General features: G+C 39.5%; 1 protein-coding gene across 1 annotated transcript; it reads right to left on the reverse strand.

Annotated features, from left to right (window-relative positions):
- Positions 1 to 3,618: 3,618 nt before the first annotated feature.
- Positions 3,619 to 20,447, reverse strand: BMP2 (bone morphogenetic protein 2). Its single transcript, XM_020985637.2, has 3 exons — positions 18,818 to 20,447; positions 16,660 to 17,006; positions 3,619 to 5,574 (listed from the first exon to the last, which is right to left on the reverse strand). The coding sequence occupies exons 2-3, from the start codon at positions 16,997 to 16,999 to the stop codon at positions 4,730 to 4,732; spliced, it is 1,185 nt and encodes a 394-aa protein (XP_020841296.1). The 5' UTR covers positions 17,000 to 17,006; positions 18,818 to 20,447; the 3' UTR covers positions 3,619 to 4,729.
- Positions 20,448 to 21,563: the final 1,116 nt, after the last annotated feature.

Below are 21,563 nucleotides of genomic sequence, written 5' to 3' on the forward strand. Positions count from 1 at the left end.
TTGAAAAAAAGTCTATAGGATGTTGCCCAAAAATATGGCACGAAGATTCCAAGATACCTTGAGAGGAACTTTAAGGATAGGAATTGGGGGGGGGAAGAGGGAGAGGAAAAGAGGAAAAGGCACAAAGTGGGTCAACAGTGTGGCCAGAGGGAAAGAAATTCTAGTTTAAAGAACAGTAAGGATGTATCTTCAGTAAGACCTAGTCCAGGGCCTCATCCTGACAAAAAGTAACATGGGTTATTCCAGTGGGATACAATCTCTGGAAGATCCTACCAAACTAGAAGGTTTTCATGCCTGGGCCTGGAGATGGGCTATATTTTTATCATATGAGGACCTGCCTGTTTAAGTACAGAGAACCTTTTCATGAGGTTGGTGATGAGTCTCTCTACTACAGGAACTCTCCAAAAACCACTTAGGTTTGTGCTGTGCACCATTAGAGGGGATTACCTCCACCAACAAAACTGATTCCTTGAAGTAAGGTTATGTATGATAAAGGATGGAGATGAGACAATTATCTGGTGAAATTAAATTATTTGTGATCAATTTTCTATTTTCAGATTATTTATTTTCTTTGAAAATGAATGTATATATATATATGTATATATATGTATATATATATATATATATATATACATCTTTCTATTTTCAGGTTACTCATTGCTTTTTAAAATATGTATACTTATTTATTTATACATATACATAGATATGTATACACATGTGTGTATATATATGTCTGTGTAAATATGTATACATGTACTGCATGTGGTTATGCTCAGACTAATATTTAAAATCATTGACATTCTCTAAAACAATAAGGAAGGTAAATCTAATGCAAAAATTATCACAATTCATTGTAAAGCAATATTAAGTGATTTGGGGATCATCTACTATTTTGACTTATACAAGTTAGTATGGCAAATTAGGTCAGATGTCTCTAAAGGGAATTGCAATTAATATACTGCCAGTTTGCATACAGTTAAGTGCTCAACAAACCATGCTATTATTTCCCTCTTTTATCAAGGAAAACAAAAGGATGGTGTTTAGATCTATAATACCCAAATGGGGTCTTTATATTATCTGTCCATACAGATAATTGCTTGACTTCATTTTTTCTATTGAGACACAACCTAAAGTAGAAGCTGGAGTAGATATTATGCTGAAACAGAAGCTGGGACTGGTAGTTCTTCTCAAGGGAGGCGGGGGAGGAAAGGAATAGAGATCTGGAGATGCCATAATAGTCAAGATACGATGACTAGAGGACTCAAGGGGAAGGAGAAAAGTACTAAACCAGACAAGGAATTCACAAAATTCAATCAGTAATGAAAGGAGATCTATGGCAGAAAATTTGGGAAACTACTATTATTTGGGCTTCACATATTAGCAAAAGGCACATATTGCAATTGCTGGCAGGTTAATGCTTGAAGAATTCAAAATATCCTACAGATTTATGATTGATGTATAAAGCCATACCGATGGCCGTGAAGTTAGTTACAGCTCTTGGAATGTACTTAACACTCTCTATGCCTGAGGATTCACTATGTGAAGCAAAAGAAGAAAAAGACTACAACGCAAATACTCCTTTTTTCTCAAGTAGACTCCAGGAGGTGGGGGTGGGGGCAGGGAAGGAAGGGCCTATAAATTGTACAAAAGATCTGAAATCAAGCAGAAAAAAAAATTCTGCCTGTCAATTTTTTGTGTCATCAAGTCGGTAGGACTTATTTGGTCAGGCACCTCTAAAAAACAATAGAAATAAAGTTGGTACCAGAAGTTGACAAATATTTCTACAAACAGCCCTTGATTTTATCAGTGAAGGAACTCAATATTATTAAAGATCTCAATCCCACCAAACAGTCTCATATTTCACAATTTTTGTCCGTAGTCTCCCATAAATTCTCTATATAGAATCTACTCAATATGCATGTGTGTATATACACATACACACATATCTATGCTTATATAAAGAATACAGAACATCTGAATATGTAGACATAGACATTTTTCTTACCATGATTTTGCATTATATGTTAACCAATCCTACTGCACATACATGTTGAATTCACAAGAAAGAGGACAAAGATGAAATTATTTTAGAACAAGTTTCTAGACATTAAGCATCTAACCTGAGGCCTCATGCTCTCTACCAGGTAATTTGTGAACAGGTGAAAGAACTGTGAAGAAAGATTTTTTTTTTTAAGAAAGCTGTAAAGACTATTCAGAAGGCACAATATTGTGGGGGTAGTAAGTCTTCTTTGCTAATATCACAGTGAAAAAAAATAAATAACAGAGCTTATAGAAGCAAAGGCTCTCAGAGCTGGAAAGGACCTTAGGGGCCAGATAAGATGAACTCGACCTAGACGAGAATCTCCCCTGTAACATGCTCAACAAATAGCCATCTAAACTTTGCTAAAAAGTTTCCAGTGATGAGAAACAATGCTTCCTAAGGTAGCCTATATTATTTATGAATAACTCTAATTGTCAGGAAATATTTCAAGTCCACATTTACCTCTTTGAAACTTTCACTTATAGCTCTTAGTTCTGCTCTCTGAGGGCAAGCAGAATAAGTGTAATCCTTCTTCCATGTGATAACTTGTCAATACTGAAAGACAGCTATCAAGTCCTAAGCTTTCTCTTTGCCAGACTAAACATATCCACTGCCTTCAAGTGCTCTTCAAATGGCATGGCTTTTTACTACTCTGACTGCAATCATATCCAACTCATCGAAGTCTTTTCTAAAGAGTAAATTGACCAGTAATAATGATAATAGTAATATAATGAATTGATCAGTAATAATCAATGGCTTTATCCAAGTTGGCTGACAGGAACAAGACAGTTAAATTGTAAGGTGGAAAACGACCAGTATTAAATTTAAAACTGGCCTGCCTTCATCACCTTAAAGAAAGGATTGGACATATTCTAAGAACTATTCAATAACATTATAGACCTTGGATCTAGAGCCCTGAATCTAAATATGTGTCAATTGTACCACAGAACAACTATTTTTTAATCAATTCCTGGGCCAGAGTAAAGCAGAAAATCCAGGGATGGATTTTTCAACTCTAGCAAGATCAAATATGAACACAGTTCAGTGGATTTGATGTGTTAGAGCCCTTGAAAATTTTCATGTAAATTGCAGGGTAATTCCTAGATTCCTTGGCTGGAGCAATCAAATCTAGTGAGTCTTCCCTTATTCTGATGTTACTTATGTGTATGAGGAGATGCCCTAGTCTAACTGGCAGCTATTATTGAAGAAGCAGTATTCAGAATTTTTCCTTTTCTAAACTCCTGTTAGTTCTATCAATACTGCCTGAGATATAATTTTGGAACACTCATTCCATATTGTCCAGATTTTAGCTTGTTTTGATAGGTCATTTGGTCTTAAACTTTTTCTTTTCAGAAAAAAATATCAGTTCATGAACATGCTAAATATAAAAAAAAAATTCTTTGGTGCAAGTATGTGTTGGTTAGCATCTTACTAGCAAATCTGAAGTCATCCCTTGGACTTCTTTACTCCCTTTTAGATGAAGGATTTCAGAAGCAGCAATGCAAACACAAGGTAGCATTGTGAATGTTGTATAAATGCACCATTTTCTTTCACAGATTGGACTTTGTAGAATGAAATGTCAGAGTTCCAATATTTATTATCTGAAATAGGTTTAACATTTGGAAAATGCGTTCAAACACAGAACCTTAGAAAGAAAAGCAAGTGAATTTGACAGACAGCACTGGGGTAGACAGAAACCATGGATGACAATATTTTGTTTTACTCGGGGCAAAATTTGAAGACAGGGATCATTTTAGTTTAATAAGCTCCTATCTGAGGTTTAAAAAATAACTCATTCCCATCTGTTAAGACAAGGGCCAACTGAAATTGGTTTTAAATATACGTGACCACAATATTAATAATGAAGAACTCTCATATTTTATTTAATGCTTTGGCCAGGACAGCTATTTAAAGGGGTTACTAGTTAAGGAAAGAAGACTAAAAAGCCATCATTCACTTTCCTATAAGTTCAAACATTTTACTAAAGGTTTCGATTGGCCCTGCTGTAATCGCTCTCCAAATTAGTTGGGAACTTCAGTATTTCTATTAAATCAGCAATGTCTGGTTCTTATCCAAAGATTCCGCCTAATGAAGATGCCAGTTCTCGTGGATTGGACAGCCCACCCTGCAGCATTCCTGAGAATTGTACAATATAATAATCTTGAAAGTCAGCAGAGTGGATTATCCACTTTTTTTTTCTGGACTTGAACTTGTGACCTTAACAGTAGCACTGCAAAAAGCAAATGTGCTATGCACTTTGCCATAGTAACCTTCCATGTATACTTTTCAACTTAAATACACACAACTGAAACAGCTACAATTTTGGAAAATTATGTACAAACCCTATATTTCTTTTGATTATATATAAATACAAATTAGCTATTTTTCTAAAAAGTGGTTATAATAGTAAATAAATACAAAATAAGAATCTGACCATTATACTTCATGTGCTGGGGTTGAACCCATATAAAATGTACAACTAAAATACATTTAAAATCTTTAAGGAATAATTCTCTGATTAAAATATTTGTTTTCCCAACTTTTTGTAGACATAAATATATTTTCAAAATAGCTGTGTTTTTTTTTCATTTCATTACATAAATAAAGTCTTCATTGGGAAATATTAAAGTGTCAACTTGTTTTTTTTTTTGCTTTTGTCTAATATATATTTTTAAAAATTCTGTTGCGCTAACGACACCCACATCCCTCCACAACCATATCTTGATAATTCTTTAACACAACTTTTTCATTTTCATCAAGGTAGAGCATGGAGATAGCACTGAGTTCTGTTGGTACACAGCATGCCTTGGGGATTTTGGAGTTAACTGAATTGACCAAAGTCTGAACAATGGCATGATTTGTTGAGTTCAGGTGATCAGCCAATGGAAAGGGGCATTCTCCATGGCAGTAAAAGGCATGATACCCTGGTGGGGCAACAATCCAGTCATTCCACCCCACATCACTGAAGTCTACATATAAAGGATGTCGCTTGCAACTGGACTTGAGGCGCTTCCGCTGTTTGTGTTTTGCTTGACGCTTTTCTCTTTTGTGGAGAGGATGTCCTTTGCCATCATGGCCAAAAGTTACTAGTAATGGTCTTATCTGTGACCAGCTGTGATCGTCCTGATGCAAAGACCTACTAATCCTTACATGTCTCTTGGAGACCATTCTGTCATCATCCAAGTGAACCACTTCTACCACAAACCCGTGATTTGCCTGTCCCTGTGCAATCCACCTCATCACAGCGGGTGTGACATCAAAGTTTTCCCATTTGCTTGCATTATGATTTACCAACCTTGTGTCCAACAGTCTTGTAATGGGGTATTCAGAGATGGATGTTGCTGGCTTTATAATTTCATAAATATTAATACGATGATGGTGATTGCTGTTATTTTTAAAAGCTTCCTGCACCTGCTCCCGAAAAACCTTAAGTTCAGCTGAGGTGATAGACTCCTCATTGGGGATGGAAGTTAAATTAAAGAAGAAACGCCGGACTGTTTTCCCATTTGTTTCTGGCAGCTCTTCCAAAGATTCTGATATGGTTACAAAACAAAAACAAAAAAATCCATCAGTAAATGAGACAAATAATGACAATTGGAGTAGAAATGTTTTCAATTTAAACTTTGAAATTCAGGAACTGGAAGAGATTAGAAAACATTTTTAAGAAAAAAAAATTTTTCTTGTCTGCGTGTTTGTTTACATGAGCATGTACAGTAAGAACCAAAAATACAATTCACTATCTTGCTTTTGATCCAATACTGGAGTACTGCATTCCAGGTGGTTATAATAACGGGGAAAGAACTATGAAGCATTACTTTGGAATTCAAGGACTTTAGCAAAAAAACTTTAGCACTGTAGTTAGCAGAGGTCTAATGAGAATGATTAAAACTGACTGGGGATTTACGGAAATTATTGCATTTCTAAAAAAAAAATACGTCTTTAATGTCAATCCCTTAAGCTCTATTCCAAAACATTACTCTACAATTTAGATGATTTACAAATCTTGATATACAGATTTCAGTGTCCTAATTAAAGACCATGAACTTAACATCTGTGATGATATTTTACGAAGCACACCCTACTATTTCATTCAATAGTCCATAGACAAGGGCATTTATATGAATCTCCTTCTTTGGGGGAAACACATGGGTGGTACTAGGATACTGTGGTAATTAGGTCCAAACAATATCAAGAGAAATAGCTTCCCATCTGCAGTCTTTCCTATGACCTCCACATGACCCCAAAAAGCCAGGTTACTTTTCAGATACTTTCAGAAGGAAAACAGCTTGGGTGTGCGCTGCACGTGTGTATCTGTGCACATGCATGTGTATGTATCTGGAAAATATATTAAAACACAAACATCTACACAATTCTATCATAGATGAGATGGAAAACCATGAAGTTTTTCATCCCTACAAAGTTTCAGTAATATAATATTCATAATGAGAGGAACTCACTGAAATTTAGATAATTTCAAGAAAAGGCCTATGGCTCCTGAAGAAAATATGGTAGAAGGAAATTCATTGGTTGCACCCTACAGAATACTGCAATGAATACAATTCTGATCAACCAGGCATGCAAATTTGTTTCTTTTTCCATTTATACTGTATCCTATGTAAGTGACTTTGAGAGTTTACTGTCTTACAAAGAACAAACTGATACATATGATTACAATTTAATTAAACTTCCTTCTTCATTTTAAAGCTTCCTAAAAAGGTAAAATGATCACTGATCTTAAACTATAGCCACTTAGGTAAGGGTACCAACTTAATTAAAAATCTAGGAAAATTTGTTATGTCATAGTTTCATGTTATAACAAGCAGAGACTACTTTTCCTTCCTTCCTTCTCTTTTTTCCTTCCTTCCTTCCTTTTTCTTTCTTTCTTCTTTCTTCTTTCTTTCTTTCTTTCTTTCTTTCTTTCTTTCTTTCTTTCTTTCTTTCTTTCTTTCTCTCTCTCTTCTCTCTCTCTCTCTTCTTTCTTTCTTTCTTTCTTTCTTTCTTTCTTTCTTTCTTCCTTTCATCCTTTCTTACTTTCTTTCTTTCACTAACCATTGAAGACTAATAGCAATGAGTCCTTTACAAAATCCAGATGCCTTTGGAAAGAGACCTGATGACACAGAATACTGGCCAGGCCACCATTCCAAAGGTAGTACTTTTATATTAGCAAAAGGGAGAAATTTCTCCTCACTATTTTACTTCTGTCTTTAGTTTAAAGAGTAAGATTAAGGAGGGGGTGGGGAGACCAGTACATTTACTATTTATATGAATATTTTTGCTAAGGAGCAATTCAGTTTTGATTTTTAAAAAGTCAAATCTAATTTTAATTTTTCAGAAACCAAATGAATGAACAACGTAAATGACATCTTGGCAAAAATACAAGTATTTTGAACCGTGGTCAGCAGATGAGGAGACACATGCCAGGGGATAGTACAGAAACTCCTTTGCTTGCATTGGGGAATGTCAATCCAAGAAAAAATATCCCAGGCTTTCTGCAATCCGCATAGGTCAATCCACCTAAATCTGCTGATTAGATTCTTTGGAAACCAATCAGCATTCTCTATGCTTATGCCAACACACTCCCACTGTCAAATGCTATTAACATTAGGATGGCTGCACTATAAATTTTTAACTAAACCTTTCATGAGTGACAATGCTTTAGCCTCCCCTTTCTCCAACTTCTGCATTTAAACCTTAAGGCCTTGACTCAGCTATATCCTACACATACTAGGTACCAAGAACTTCTGGAGAAAGTTGGGAGAAAAATGGCTAACCATTTCCATGTATATAACTACCTACCTCTTCCCTTCACACTCAGTTCCCCTAACATGGCTACATTTTACTATGATACACAGAAGGAAAAAGCAGAAAAGAAAACAGGAATAAACCAGGAAGGTGAGATGAAGGGAGAGGAGAAACTTCTCTGTCTGGTAGCCAAGAAAAAGAAAGTGACTGAAACATGGAATAAGGAAAAGAATAAAAACTTCTCAATAAGCAAAAAAGATAAATGAAGGGGAAAAGCGTGGGAGGAGAAGTCACATAAAAGAAGGCACTACTCAAGAAGGGGGAATAAAATCTAGGAAGAGAAGTGTCAACAGATCAAACAGAGAAGAATCACTTTAATAAACAAGAAATAAAATCTGAGAGTAAGCAAAAAATCCCTTGATTTTCTAGTCTGTAGCTTCAAGAAGTTCCTAATATGACTTTTCTATCATCCCTTCAAAGTAGAAGCGGCATGAAGGCAGCCCTGACTATAGTTATGTGAGTTAAATGTAGGTCAGAGGGTACACTGTCAAGAACCCACAAACCTTGAGAAACCGCCACCTGCTGCCACCTCACCAAGCTTACCTTGGGTTCTTAATCTCTACTCTCTGCCCTGGATGAGGCTGCAAAGGAAGGGGATGAATAACTTCTTAAGGGTCAGAAAGACCAAAACAAGGTCCAAAAAGTAAGGTACTGAGAAGCAGCAAGAAAAACAAAATTAAAGGGAAGGTATGGTAGCAAAGGCACATCAGAGGTGAATGGAGAAAGTGTGGCAGGAAGAAAGGGAAAGAGAAATCTCAAATATGTGAGAGCAAAGAATACATGAATGAAAAACACAAGGAAGTGAAGAAGAAAAAAGGAGGGGAGGAAGAAAGGGAGGAAGGGAGAGAAGGAAAGAGGAGGAAAGGCAAGAAGGGAGACAGAGGGAGGAAGACAATAATAAGACAATAAGAAATATAAGTTGAATACTTCTTGCTTCAAATTTTAAAAAAATCTTGGATTTCACTGGTATGAGTATCCCATATACTGATGCAGATCAGTACATAGCAGTGAGGGTGGGAGTGGAGGGAATCCCTTTCAATGCTTACAGATTTTTATGAGTTACTGTGGCCAAAAGAAATAGTCTTCTGGTAGAATACCCTCAAATAACTCAGGGTCATCTCCAGACCCTGATGAAGCATAAGACTCAGATATATTAGTATAGGCAAATAAGGAGGGGAAAAAATGTACAGTAGTATAGCAAAAAATCTAAAAAAGCCTCTTGTTCTTTTGAAATTGTAAAAAAAACCCAAAAATGAAAAAAAAAAGAACCTATTTTCTGTCTGCCTAATGGCTAAGTGGACTACCAGGTTATATTTTTACCAAAAATAAATAAACAAATAAATAAATTTTCAAAAGGCATATCACGGGAACCATCACCCTTGCTCAACCTTGCTTTTCATTGCTCTCCATGCAGACCAGAGAACAAAAGTCTAGAAGTTTCAGCTGAGGTGGATAGAGAGAGGGAGGAGAACTGTGATGTCATTGACATAGGGAATTCCCAGATGAGGAAACTCACTCCACCAAGGCAGCTCAGCACTTTCTTTGCACCTTAATAGTTTTAGGGAGCCACCTGGAGCACTGAGAGATTGTGATGTGCCCTAGGGTAACACAAGCAACATGTCTCTAATGGAGGATGTAAGCCACCATGTCTTCTTATCTCTGAGGGTAGCTCTCTATTCATGGGTATTTCTCAGTGGGTATTATGCAAAAAAATGTGGAGACTTAGACATTGCTGATAAAACCATAAAGTGTCCTTGTTGAGGTAGCAGAATTTTAGGGCACCTGAACCTGATGGCACTTCCTTGGGCAGTATCCTTGCTTATGGAAAAGTAAGGAAAGTGAAAAGAAAAATAGAACTTTATGACTGTGTCACTCAGCATCCAAAGTAAAGTGAAAAATTCAATTAATCTACAATATGGCCAGCATTCACTTATTTGAACACATTAAATGATTTGACTAGATTTTTGAATGTCCATTTAGATTCTGAGGCAATATATACTTAATCTATTTTGTTCTTCCCTTTCCCTGACAAAGGGAGATAAAATGAAAGGCATGAAATCTAAGATGGGAGTCAATACCAAGAGTTCATGGACCAAGGATCAGAAACAAGAAATCTTGTCAGTATGAACTAAATAGCTATGGGAACAAATAAATGAGGACAAAGAATGGCATGTAGACAGTTAACAATATAACGATCACATGACAAGTTTAGTCCCAACTTTATTTTATTTATTTATTTTCACCTGGACACATGATTTCCTCAGTATGAGGAAACTCCCTTCACCAATGCTGATCTACAAATGATCAGTAATGTATAGAGTTGCCTGGGGCCTTAAGAGGTTAAATGACTTGTCCAGTGTCACATAAATAGGATGTATATGAAAGTAAGGCTTGAACCCGGGTCCTCCTAATTTCATGACTAGTCCTCTACCTATTACACTTTGTTGCCTCTTTCCCAACATTAGAAAAATAGTAAAAGCTTTTCATGCAAAATCAGTTCAATAGTCCTAAAAACAATTGGAAATATCCAAAAAAAATTTTATTAAACACTACTACATAGGATCATAGATTTAGAGTTGACAGTGACCTCACAGATCACATAGGACTGCAGTCCTTAATTTGAGGTCTATGAAATAAATAAATGCATATGTATGGAGAGAGAAAGAGAAAGAGAGAGAGAGAGAGAGAGAGAGAGAGAGAGAGAGAAAGTGTGTGTGTGTGTGTGTGTGTGTGTGTGTGTGAGTGTGTGAGTATGTATGCAAGGCAGTTAGATGGTACAGTGGATAGAGTGCTGCCTCTGAAATCAGGAAGACCTTAGTTCAAATCCAGCCTCAGGCATTTACTAGCTGTGTGATCCCGGCCAAATCACTTAACCTTGTTTACCTCACTTTCCTCATCTGTAAAGTGAGCTAGAGAAGGAAATCACTCCAGTATCTTTGCCAAGAAAACTCCAAATGGGGTTACAAGGTAAGACATGACAAACTACTGAACAACAAAATGTATATGTGTATATATGTATGTTTATATATACACATGTATACACACACATATACATGTATATGTGTATATATACACATGTGTATACATACGTATATACATGTATGTGTGTGTACGTGTGTGTGTATATATATAGAGTGTGTGTGTGTGTGTGTGTGTGTGTGTGTGTGTGTGTATGTGAAAAGGTCCATAGGCATCATCAGATTGCCAAAGAGCTCCGTGACACTAAAAACAGTTAAGAAGCCCTGATTTAAATTTTGCAGATAAAGATAGAGGTCCAAAGAGGTTAAAGGCTTGCTAATGGTCACAAAGGTAGTAAAAGGGATAGCAGAGAGCAGGTGACCTGTAGCTCTAAAACAGTGATGCCCAAGCATCACTTATTTGATTTGGTAGCTCTCCCACCTAAAAGTGCTGACCTAAAATTTGAAAAGATGCTTTCCAAGGTGAAATTACAATTAATTTTCTTTTGAAAATTTCATAAAACTCTAAAAGAAAATTGTAGATAGTATTAAGTGCAGCTTAAACTAAAGTTATAATCACTGCTCTGACATTTCTGACAATGTCACACAAGATGGAAATAAACATAAGGAAGAATTTAAGAACTCTTCTTTGAAAAAGGCAAGAAAGGTAACATGCTAGGATTTTTTAAATGAGAAAAACTCATTAAAAAAACAGAAAAAAGACAAAGAGAAAGTAACAGAGAAATTATATTCCCTCAACAAGATGCCTTTATCGCAAAGAGAAAAAAAATCTACTGTCATTAATAACACTCCTACCTACTCTAACACATACTCTACTCTACTTCAGAAATAAACCAGTGCATCATATTGTCTCCTGAACAAGACAGGGGCAAGAAGACAGAATTTATATAACATACATTTTGGACTCACTGTATGAGGTGGAAAATCCTACCACTGTTACCAAAACACTAAGGGAAAATCAGTTTCATAGTGATTGTCCTCTTACTTTACTTTACATCAACAGTTCAGTCATTCATTCAGAGAAGTCAAAAGACTTAAGATTCTATAATCTAGTTCTGTCACTATCTGGATGCAACTTTAAATCTTGAGGCCTCAGTTTCCTTGTCTGAAAAATGAAAGACTTAGAATAAATCAGAGGTTCTAAACCTTTTTGTCTCATGGACCCCTTTCAAAATCTAATAAAGTTCTTGGACTCCTCAAAATAATATTTTAAATTCATAAAATAAAATACAAAGAGAACCAATTATATTGAAATATCAAAATATTTTTCTCATTTGAGTTTATGAACCCCCTGAAATCCATCCATGGACCCCAAGTTAAGAAGCCCTGGATAAAATTATCTCTAAGATCTCTTCTAGAATAAACCTTCAATGATCCTACTGCACAAAAGAAAAGATAACAGGTATTTCAGGAGATACAAAGATAAATGAGCCCCTGCTCTTAAAGTGCTCACAACACAGGAGAATCTTTTGCTTGAGGGCTCACATGTTGTGCACGATTTTGTCAGTGTGGATTCCAAACCAGATCACTGCCTCTCTGAGAAGATGTCTCTCTTTGAGACTTTTCTGTGGCTGAAAAATTCATCACCTTGTAGTTAACCTGGTGATGAGACTCTCTGAATTTAAAGCCAGACTAGTCTTTGGATAATTGATTTCCATTACTTTTACCAAATTCTGTATTAAGCTTGATTGAGCTAGTGATCTCCTGGCAAAAGGGAGAACCCAGGGCAACCTCCACGCAATGGTAACATCTCAAAATAGTACTTGTATTGGGACCAGCCTTATGTATTACAGAATAATCACTCAACATGGAATATAAGTTGATACCAGTTCAGAAATTCTTTTGGGTCATATATGGCTTGAATCTCTGAGTAACATTATTACTAGGCCATTTGTTGGATCTTGGAATTGGGGGGGGGGTGTAATATGGAGAATTTCATGATTTAATACGATTTTACTTAAATTTTAAAGTTTCTGTCATCACAGGGTAGGGAGGAGAATGGTTCTGAGCAGAAGAAAGGTCATGGTCCTCGAAGCTTATTAAAGAATGTCTGGGGTATCTCACATTTTTCTTGTCTAGCCAATATTTCACAGCCAAGCATAGAGCCAAACCTTATAGGTTCAACAGAACTGACAAACCTAGGGACATCTGAAAATATGCTTGTAAAAATATAAATGGCTTATCTACATAAGGAATTTTAAATGCTCTTCTCACACAGAGGAGCTAATGTTCATAGTTCGAGCCTTCCCAAGTTGAAAGGAGAACTTTTAACAAGAAGTGTGGCACTTTCTTTCCTTTGAAATCAGGATACAAATGATTGTACAACACACACACAGACAAAAGAAAAAGCACAGACAGGACTTCACTGAGTTAAACAGAAGACATGATAACTGACAACCGTGATTTAAGATTTCCTAACACATGATGTGGATTAGCCTTACAATGAATGAAAGAGCTACAGAAATGACATTTTCCACCCCGCTATATCTATTCTGGAACCACATACAATACTGTCCTTAGGATTCCCAGCTGTAAACTAATGAAATCAAGGATTGCTCCTTATTTTGAGAAATGTTTGGTCCTTCCATAAAAAAAAAAAACAAACAACAACCTTTAATGGTATCCAAACACTGAATTTTGTCCTCTAGTAAAGAGTATAATGGCAGAGTTCCAATACCTTTTCATTTATTGCCATGTATAGTGCAAAGGCCACTGACATACTTGTAATATCAAGTACCATTTCAAAGAATGATGACTCAGCCTTAACAAAGTTATAATAAGTAAAATATCCAGATTTATAAAAAATTGAAATATGCATGAGTTTCCATCACATTCAATATGGAAATAGCCTGTGCATGAGTATTTCGACTCCTTATTTAAATCAGGTCATGATAAACTGATAATTTTTTCACTGCCCCATCCTTTTTGACAAGCAAGATAGGTAAGATTCAATTCTACACCTGCAAAGCAATCTACCTTATTTGGGTAGAAATAACTTACTTAAAGGCAGCTGGGTGTTATGGTGGATAGAGTACCAGACCTGCAGTTAGGAGGACCTGAGTTCAAATACAGCCTCAGACACTCACTAGCTGTGTGATCCTGGGCAAGTAAGTTAACCCTGTTTGCTTACTTTCCTCATCTATAAAATGATCTTGGGAAGGAAATCACAAATCACATCTTTGCCAAGAAAGCCTAAATGGGTTCACCAAGAGTTGGATACCAATGAAATAACTGAATAATGTTTTATAGCTTACCTAAAATTGATCAAGCTTTCTTGGGGAACAAAATGATTTAAAAAAAAAGAACACCAAACTCACTTAAGTTTACATTTGTTTGTGGGAGGCAGCCTGGTTCAGTTGGAAGAACATTGGCTCTAAAGTCAGAGAACCTGTGTTCAGATCCTTCCCATAATGCTTACTATCTGTGTGAACTTAGGGAAGCCATGTCATTTTTCCTAAGCCTCTATTTCCTAATCTGTAAAATGAGGGGAATGGACCAGATTGCCAGTGAGGTTCCCTCGACTCTAGAGCTACGATGGTAAATGTGTACCCAAATGACATCTCCTTTAAGACATTATGTAAAACTTAAATGACCTCAACATTAAATAAAATATATAACCTTTCTAGTTCTGATTAAGTTGAAGTAAAGTTTCCATATTAAATTGCCTGTTTCCAGAGGAGATATGAAAATATCCATTCTTGTTACTTTCTTGCTCTTAAAATCCATTTCAGTCAATATCAGGTGAATAGGAGAGGAGGTCATAGAATTTCAAAGGCGTCCCAAGAATTTGGTGACAAGGGTCATAGCTACAATAACAGTGACATTACAGCAAAAATCAACAGAGCCTTTCAGAATTTTCAGTTACTGAATACCGAAGAATTTGAATTAGACCTTATTGTCCTGGGTACCAAAGTTCACATGCCTGAGAAGTGAGCTTGAAAATGAAAGTGACTATCAAGTTAAGATTTTCCCTACTTGATGTGGATATTTGAATGTAAGAAAGCTGTTTTTGTTTTTTTGCCTGCTTTAGGACCCAATAATCATTGAGAACAAGGGTTTTAATCAATAAAAGTCATCCTCAAAGATATGAGAAAATGTGTGATGGCTGATATTTCTGATTTATGTTTATAATTGGGGGCATGCTATTACTATTATATTTTCTAACAGCACTCAGCAGCAGGAAAAAGCAATTCCCCAAAGGAGCTACATAGGTCAGTATTCCATTCTTTTACCCTCTGTGCCCTAATCCTATCAATTTATCTCCTTACAAATTGATATCTTGGAATATATGCTTGCCTATCTTATTCTAGTACTTTATTCAATTAAAATTAAGGAATACTATATCCCTTAGCTTATATTAAAACATCTCTAAAATGTGTATAAAAATGGCACCTACTTCACAGTGCTATTGTGAAGATAAAATAAATTATTTGTAAATCATTTAGAAAACATTAAAGCACTATATAAATTCTAGCTACATTAATTAAATTACATAAACATCTTCCAAATGAATTTTGCTCTAATAAGATTTTTTACTACTTGGCTACTTTAAGAAACTAAATACAATGTAAATGCTGTGTTGGTAAAAAAAAATCCACCAAAACTATAGATTCCGACACTGTAATCAATATATTGATATTCTGGTGCTTTTAATTAAAAATAATTATATCCACTGTCATAAAAATCACATTACTTGCAAATTGAGATTCATATTAAGTGAAAGAGGCAGCTGTTACAAACCTTTCATCTGCAGGAGTCTTAAGATTACCTTATTTCTACACTAAAACTATCTCAGATTAAAGCAAAAGGCAAAAGAATCACTGTGGAAAGAATACAATTGATTGTTAAATTGATCTCTCACAGGAATTAGATAGGGATTAGAAACCTTCCAAATCATTCCAAAACAACTGTAAATTAGGAGCTCCTGGGAGTATATAGCATTTAAAAATAATAGCTATTTGTAGGGATTTTTTTAGGTGGACTTGGTCTGAAAATCCCTCATATTGGGTTTCAGAAGGGAAAAATGAAAAATGGGATGGAAAGAAGATTGAGAATGAACGTGTAAACACAAACCCTTTTTGTAATCTTTTAATCTGTTCAAAAAATTGAGGATGTAATTTTTGCAAACTTTTCAAATTTATTTTTTTTAAAAAGGTGATCTTGTTAAAGGGATAAAGTTTTACCTTTGTGGCTCCATTCTCCCAGTATTAGTCTGTATGCATTACCTTTCACATTACTTCTTCTGTGTGCCCATTAAGAGGGAGAAAGGGGGAGGTGCGGAGTGAAGAGCAACAATCAATATTCATCACAACTGGCCTTTAACTCCAAAGGTTCAGAGTTAATGTTGAATTGTGTGTGTTTGCGCGCGCGTGTGTGCGTGTGTGTGTGTGTGTGTGTGTGTGTGTGTGTGTGTGTGTGAGTGAGCGCGCGTGTGGTGGGGGGGCGGGGGGAAGAGGAATCCCTGTTCCCTCCACTAGCACACGGCATAAAAAACTGAACAGGCAAGTTTCCCTGGCTCTTGTCTTACTGCCATCAACAAATGTTTACTGAATGTCTCAAGATCACAATGTTAGAGCCAGAAGCATCTTAGCAATCATCTAGTCTTCCCACACCCCCAACCCCCATTTTCAGATAAGGAAACTGAGATGGGGAAGTGATTTGTCTCATGCCATGCTGCTAGTAAGCTGTGGTAGAGAACCTCAACGACCCAAACTCAGGTTTCACAACTTTAAGCCACCAACCTGCCTCCCACATCTGGAAGGCTAGGCGCTACTGAGGACATAGAGGTGATCCTTGCTCAAGCCTCTCGCCTGCCCAGTTACCTCCCCAGTCCCTCACCTTCATGGTGGAAGCTTCTGACAGTATTAGCTCGGCTGGTTGCTCTCTCCAGCTGGTAGTCCATGGTGGGATCCCCAAGCTGGCCCGAATGCAGGCGGTAGAGATCTAGCATGTAGGGGGGGATGACCGCGTTTTTGCTGGGGCTCGGTCTCTGCTTCAGCCCGAACATACTGAGCAGCCGCAGCTCAAACTCGCTCAAGATTTCTTCCGACTGCTGCGGCGTGGAACGGCTGGATTCAGCGAACTTCCTCCGGCCCACCTCCGGGATGAGGCCGGCCGAACTATCCAGCAAGACTTGGTAAAGCAGCAGCGCTAGAAGAGAGCGGATCCCGGCAACCATGGTCAACCTGCAGAGAGGGTTTGGGAGTTGGGGGGGTGTGGGGTGGGGGGTGGGGGAAAGGACAGGGGCGGACAGCAGAAAAGTAAGGATGGAGGTGAGTGCCGGAGTTCCGTGACAGATGCACCGCGCCGGCGGGCCGGGACCCTCGCCGGCGGAACGCTTGTCCCAGGCGTGCCAGGTTGCCCAGCAAGTCCGCATCTGGCCCCAGCCACGGCCCACGCCACCGTTCCGTGGAGGTTGCCCCGGTGGCCGTCTCCCCAAGATCTCCGGGCTCCGGAGGAGGCTCCCTCCACCTACCCCCGCCTCTAGGGGGCAGGGGCGCCATGACCGCAATGGGGAGTGGGCGCTAGCTGGGTCTGCCATCCCTGGCCGCGCCCCGCCCACTCTGTAGATTACCACCACCACCACCTTCCCTCCCCCTGCCCCCCCACTTTCAACAGTCTCCCAGAAACTCCAGAGGTTGCTGAGACCTCAACTTAAGACTTTAAAAATGTCTTCGAGGGAGCAGATCCAATTTGGGGGATCTGGGGAGGGGACACCGGTGCTTTAGGTGGAGGGGTTTCCCATTCCCTCCGCACGCCAAAATAGGGCATCTGAGGTGTGGAGATAGCCATTCGGTAAATGTATAGGCTCCATTTCCCCTGGCTCATGTAAACAACACAAGGGACACATCTCAGCGATACAAAACCACATAGCACGAAACTTTTAGAAACATTACACCCGCCACGCATAATTTCTTAACACATACGCATTAACATAAACACACTGCATATCGCTTTGCATTATAAAACACACAATGCGTATGACTTCCTGATACGCACACACCGTATTTCACTTCCAGGCATGCTACATTCACAATATAGGACTTCCGAACATACGTGATTCAGGGCACAATCACTTCCATACACACACACACATATACATACATATATACATACATATATACACACGTGTGTGTATATACACATATTTTATAGGTATATTGTAATACTTCCTTTTATACACACATAGCACAGACCTTCAACAAGGAAAAAGTATAGTATATACACAAACACGTTTGGAGGATTATACAAACGTCTACGTAGTGGGGGGGGGTCTGGTCTGTATTATTTCAGATGTCAGAGTAGTGAAAGAAAAGAAAAAAAGGGGGGAAAAGGAGAGGGAACTAAATTCTTTGTCCTGATAACTCTGGAAACTAGAAGATCTTTCCCTCTCTTCACAAAATAAGTAGCAGGAAGGGGCCAACACGAAGGGAGGTGGAGGAAAGTTCTCAAGAAAGATGTGTAATAGGGAGATGGGGTACCTGGTTGGAAATGGGAAAGGGCTCTGAGTCTAACGGGTGAAACGGAGGGGCAACCCTCTTTAAGAGTTTTTTTTTTTTTTAAATCATCAGCGAAGTGTTAACAGCCATAATAAAATATCCTGCAAGGGGGAGGGAAGGGGCGAAGGAAGGAGGGGCGTAAAGGGAGTGCACTTCAAGTTGTCTTGGAGTGGAGCCGCCAAGGAAGGAGGGGGGGACGGTGTAAAAGGGTGGGGGAGCGGGAGCCAGCTGCAGCTGGGACCGCGCTGCACGTGGGCACTGTAGGGTGTTTACCTTCGGCCGAGCTGCGCCCGCCGGCGGGGGAGGGAGGGACGAAGGGAGTTTGTGTCTGTTGAGCTTGGGTAGCTGAAAGCAAGTGGAGGTGGGCCCAGAGCCTCCGTCACCGACTGGGAAGCGGGTCAGTATAGGTGCGAAAAGCTCTAGCATCACTGGACCCCACACCCGCCCCCTCTTCGCGGTGAAAGCCCTCCCCACCCCCCAGAGAATCACTCCTCTACCTTTAGGAGACTGCCGATTGACTAAGAAGCACACGGGGGCACGTCCATTGAAACAGCCTCCACATGGAAAAATCTCTGGCGGTGGAGATTGAAGCTGTGATTTTTGTATCCGTTCCTCCTCCCTGGTGCCTGTCGAGGCGGCCCCCCCCTTTCCCGGGTGGCAGCAGAGATGATCGGAGTCTCCAGGAAGAGAAGTTGGGTGTCCGGGAGGGGGAGAGGATAGAAAGAAAATAAATTTTCCCCGCGGTTGAAAAGCCACCAGTTTTGAAGGGGGTTTGGGGGGTTAGTTATTTTCTCTGCAAGTTCAAGAAGTCCTCAGCCAAGTGCTGACACATAACAACAGCGAGAAGGAGGGGGAGGAAGGGGGAGAAGGGGAAAAAAAAGTTCTGAAGTCGTCCTTAGGAAAAACCACCCGCTGGCTGCCTTCTCCTCCGGGACGGATAAAAGAGGGGGGTTGTGTGTCTCGGACCCTCCTCTAGCTCCTCTGCCGCCCATCGTTTTGGGAACACATTCTGAGAAAAAGGTGCCCAAAGGTGAATCCCTGCGGCGGAGGGTGGTCTGCGATTGCCTGGGTTGTACCTGTAGGGGAGTCCTGGGAGGTTAGTCTGAGTAGGGGTGGCAGCGGCAGCGGCAACAGCAGCGGCAAGGCTGGCGTCTGCAGGAGAGTTTTCTGCTCTCGGTGTGTTTTTTTTCCGCATCACTTGGTGTTACTCCAAACTTGCCTCTCTTACAGCTGTTAAGCAGAAAATAGAAAATCTCCAAAGTCCAGCCCGCCTCTGAAGCATACTTTCAGCAGATGGTTAGCCAGCAGGCAGTCCCAGTCAAACCAGGCTGGTGGTTTTCCTTTTCTTAAAAAAAATTTTCCCCCTTTGCTTGCACACACGGCAATCAACAAGTTGTCTTGTCCTTTGTGTTGAGTAGATAAAGATGAATCATGTATCTATATAGAAAAATAAGTTTTCTTCTTTTCAAATTAAAAGCTGGGCGCTTTGCATCCCTAGATGGAGAGATGGGCACTTGGCCGCTTCAGACTGGTGTGTGGTACTGCAGGTCCAAGGCATTAAATTTCGACTTTTCCCCACAGATACTTCTTTCCCCCTCCCCGTTTCTCTTTACTCCGTTCCTGAATGGCGAAGCAGTTCGGGATGGGTAACAGAAGACACTTTACTCTCGAGTTTCTCTCGAGTGCACACACAATTTTCCAGCCTCCTTCTGCTCGCGCGTGTGTGTGTTGTCTTCTTGCTGTAAATTGATTGAGGCGGTTTGATGCCTCCTTATGCTTTTTGTTTCTTGGCTGCTGCTGATGTCACGACCTCGGGGGCTTGAGACTTCTCTGCCAATCACAGGCGGCCTGTGGGAACTGGGACTCGCCGGAGGGAGTGAGAGCAGGGAGAGGAGAGAACTCCTGCTGTGGCAGGAGCAGCAGCAGCAGCAGCGGCGGCGGCGGCGGCGGCGGCGGCGGCGGCGGCAGCAGCAGCATCGGCGGCGCTGTGGCAGCGCAGTCCCTGCTTTTAAAGGGGGACGCCGCCTCCTTTTCCCTCCCAGGCCCTCACAGCAAAACCACCCCACAGTCTTTCCCTTTCTCAGTTATTCCAGATCTCAAGATCTGTAAGGTAGAAAAGGAACCAAAAGGTATAGCCCAGAGGAATGGAACCTTTTGATAGGGGTGGGGTCTAGAGACAGAGGGAGGGAAATGCTAGGATAAGGGGGTGGGCTGACGGGCACCAATACTCAATCCTTAAAGGAGAAAAGAGAGTTTATTAAAAATAATGATGATGATAAAAATAATAAGCTTTTAAAAGCTGTAGCTTCCTCAAGGCGATTTCGGAAGTGAATGCGGTAACTCCGTTGTTCCCCACCTGGCTCAGGCCCGTTATTTCCCTTTCAGTTTTTCAGTTTCACAACGCAGATGCGTTTGGGAAAACTGAACGAAGTTGCAAAGTACAACTTCCTTGAAGAGTGGCGATTCAGACACGGCTGCCCTTCCAGTAGTCACATCTGTCACATCTGTCCCCAGAGCTAAAACACACACACAAGAGCCGATAAGGTCGTGGGTGCTCTTTAAATCTTTTACATTATATATATATATACATATATACATATATATGTATATATATAACATATACATATATAATATATATGTATATGTATATATATGCACACATACATATAAACACATTAAATATACATACGTATGTGTGTGTATATATGTATATAATATATATATACACACGTTTATATAGTGGATATATTATGTGTCTGAATGTGTATTCCAGTTTTCTGTTCCTTTCACTTCCCCTTTGGTAGTAAGGGAGGGAGGAAGAATTAGGTGGAGAGGGGGGTTGTATTATTAATCTTTATGGCTGCAATCACTACTAGCTAAAGAAACTTATCTCATGCAGCCCATCGGCACGAGATTAGCTGCTCAGATGACAGTAAAATAATGCACAGCGTGATCCAGGCAAACAAGACGATTCCGGTTTGAGGTTTAGAAGAATCCCCTCCCCCTCCCCGCTTCTCTCGCCCCCAATCGGGAAAGATGTGAATGTAGTTTCTTTCTTTCTTTCTTTCTTCTCCTCCCTCCTCCTTCTCCTCCCCCCTCCCCCCCAGCTTGGCCTTCTCCTCTCAAGTCTTTAGTGGCCCGAGGAGCTGCGGTGACTGGGAGTCTGGTGTTGGACTATTACCATCTCCCAAGATTCCTGGATCTCTCTGGAGAAATGACTTCTTTTCTGTAGGACATGGGCAG

This window comes from Phascolarctos cinereus, unplaced genomic scaffold (assembly GCF_003287225.1).
Source record: "Phascolarctos cinereus isolate Bilbo 61053 unplaced genomic scaffold, phaCin_HiC Scaffold_2;HRSCAF=192, whole genome shotgun sequence".
Lineage (NCBI taxonomy): Eukaryota > Metazoa > Chordata > Mammalia > Diprotodontia > Phascolarctidae > Phascolarctos > Phascolarctos cinereus.

Bases quoted from the DNA above. Each gene is read 5' to 3' on its own strand.
- BMP2 (XM_020985637.2), bottom strand. From the start codon at position 16,999: ATGGTTGCCGGGATCCGCTCTCTTCTAGCGCTGCTGCTTTACCAAGTC. The intron at 5,575-16,659 runs GTGAGGGACTGG...TAACCATATCAG, and splicing joins CAGAAGCTTCCACCATGAAG to AATCTTTGGAAGAGCTGCCA.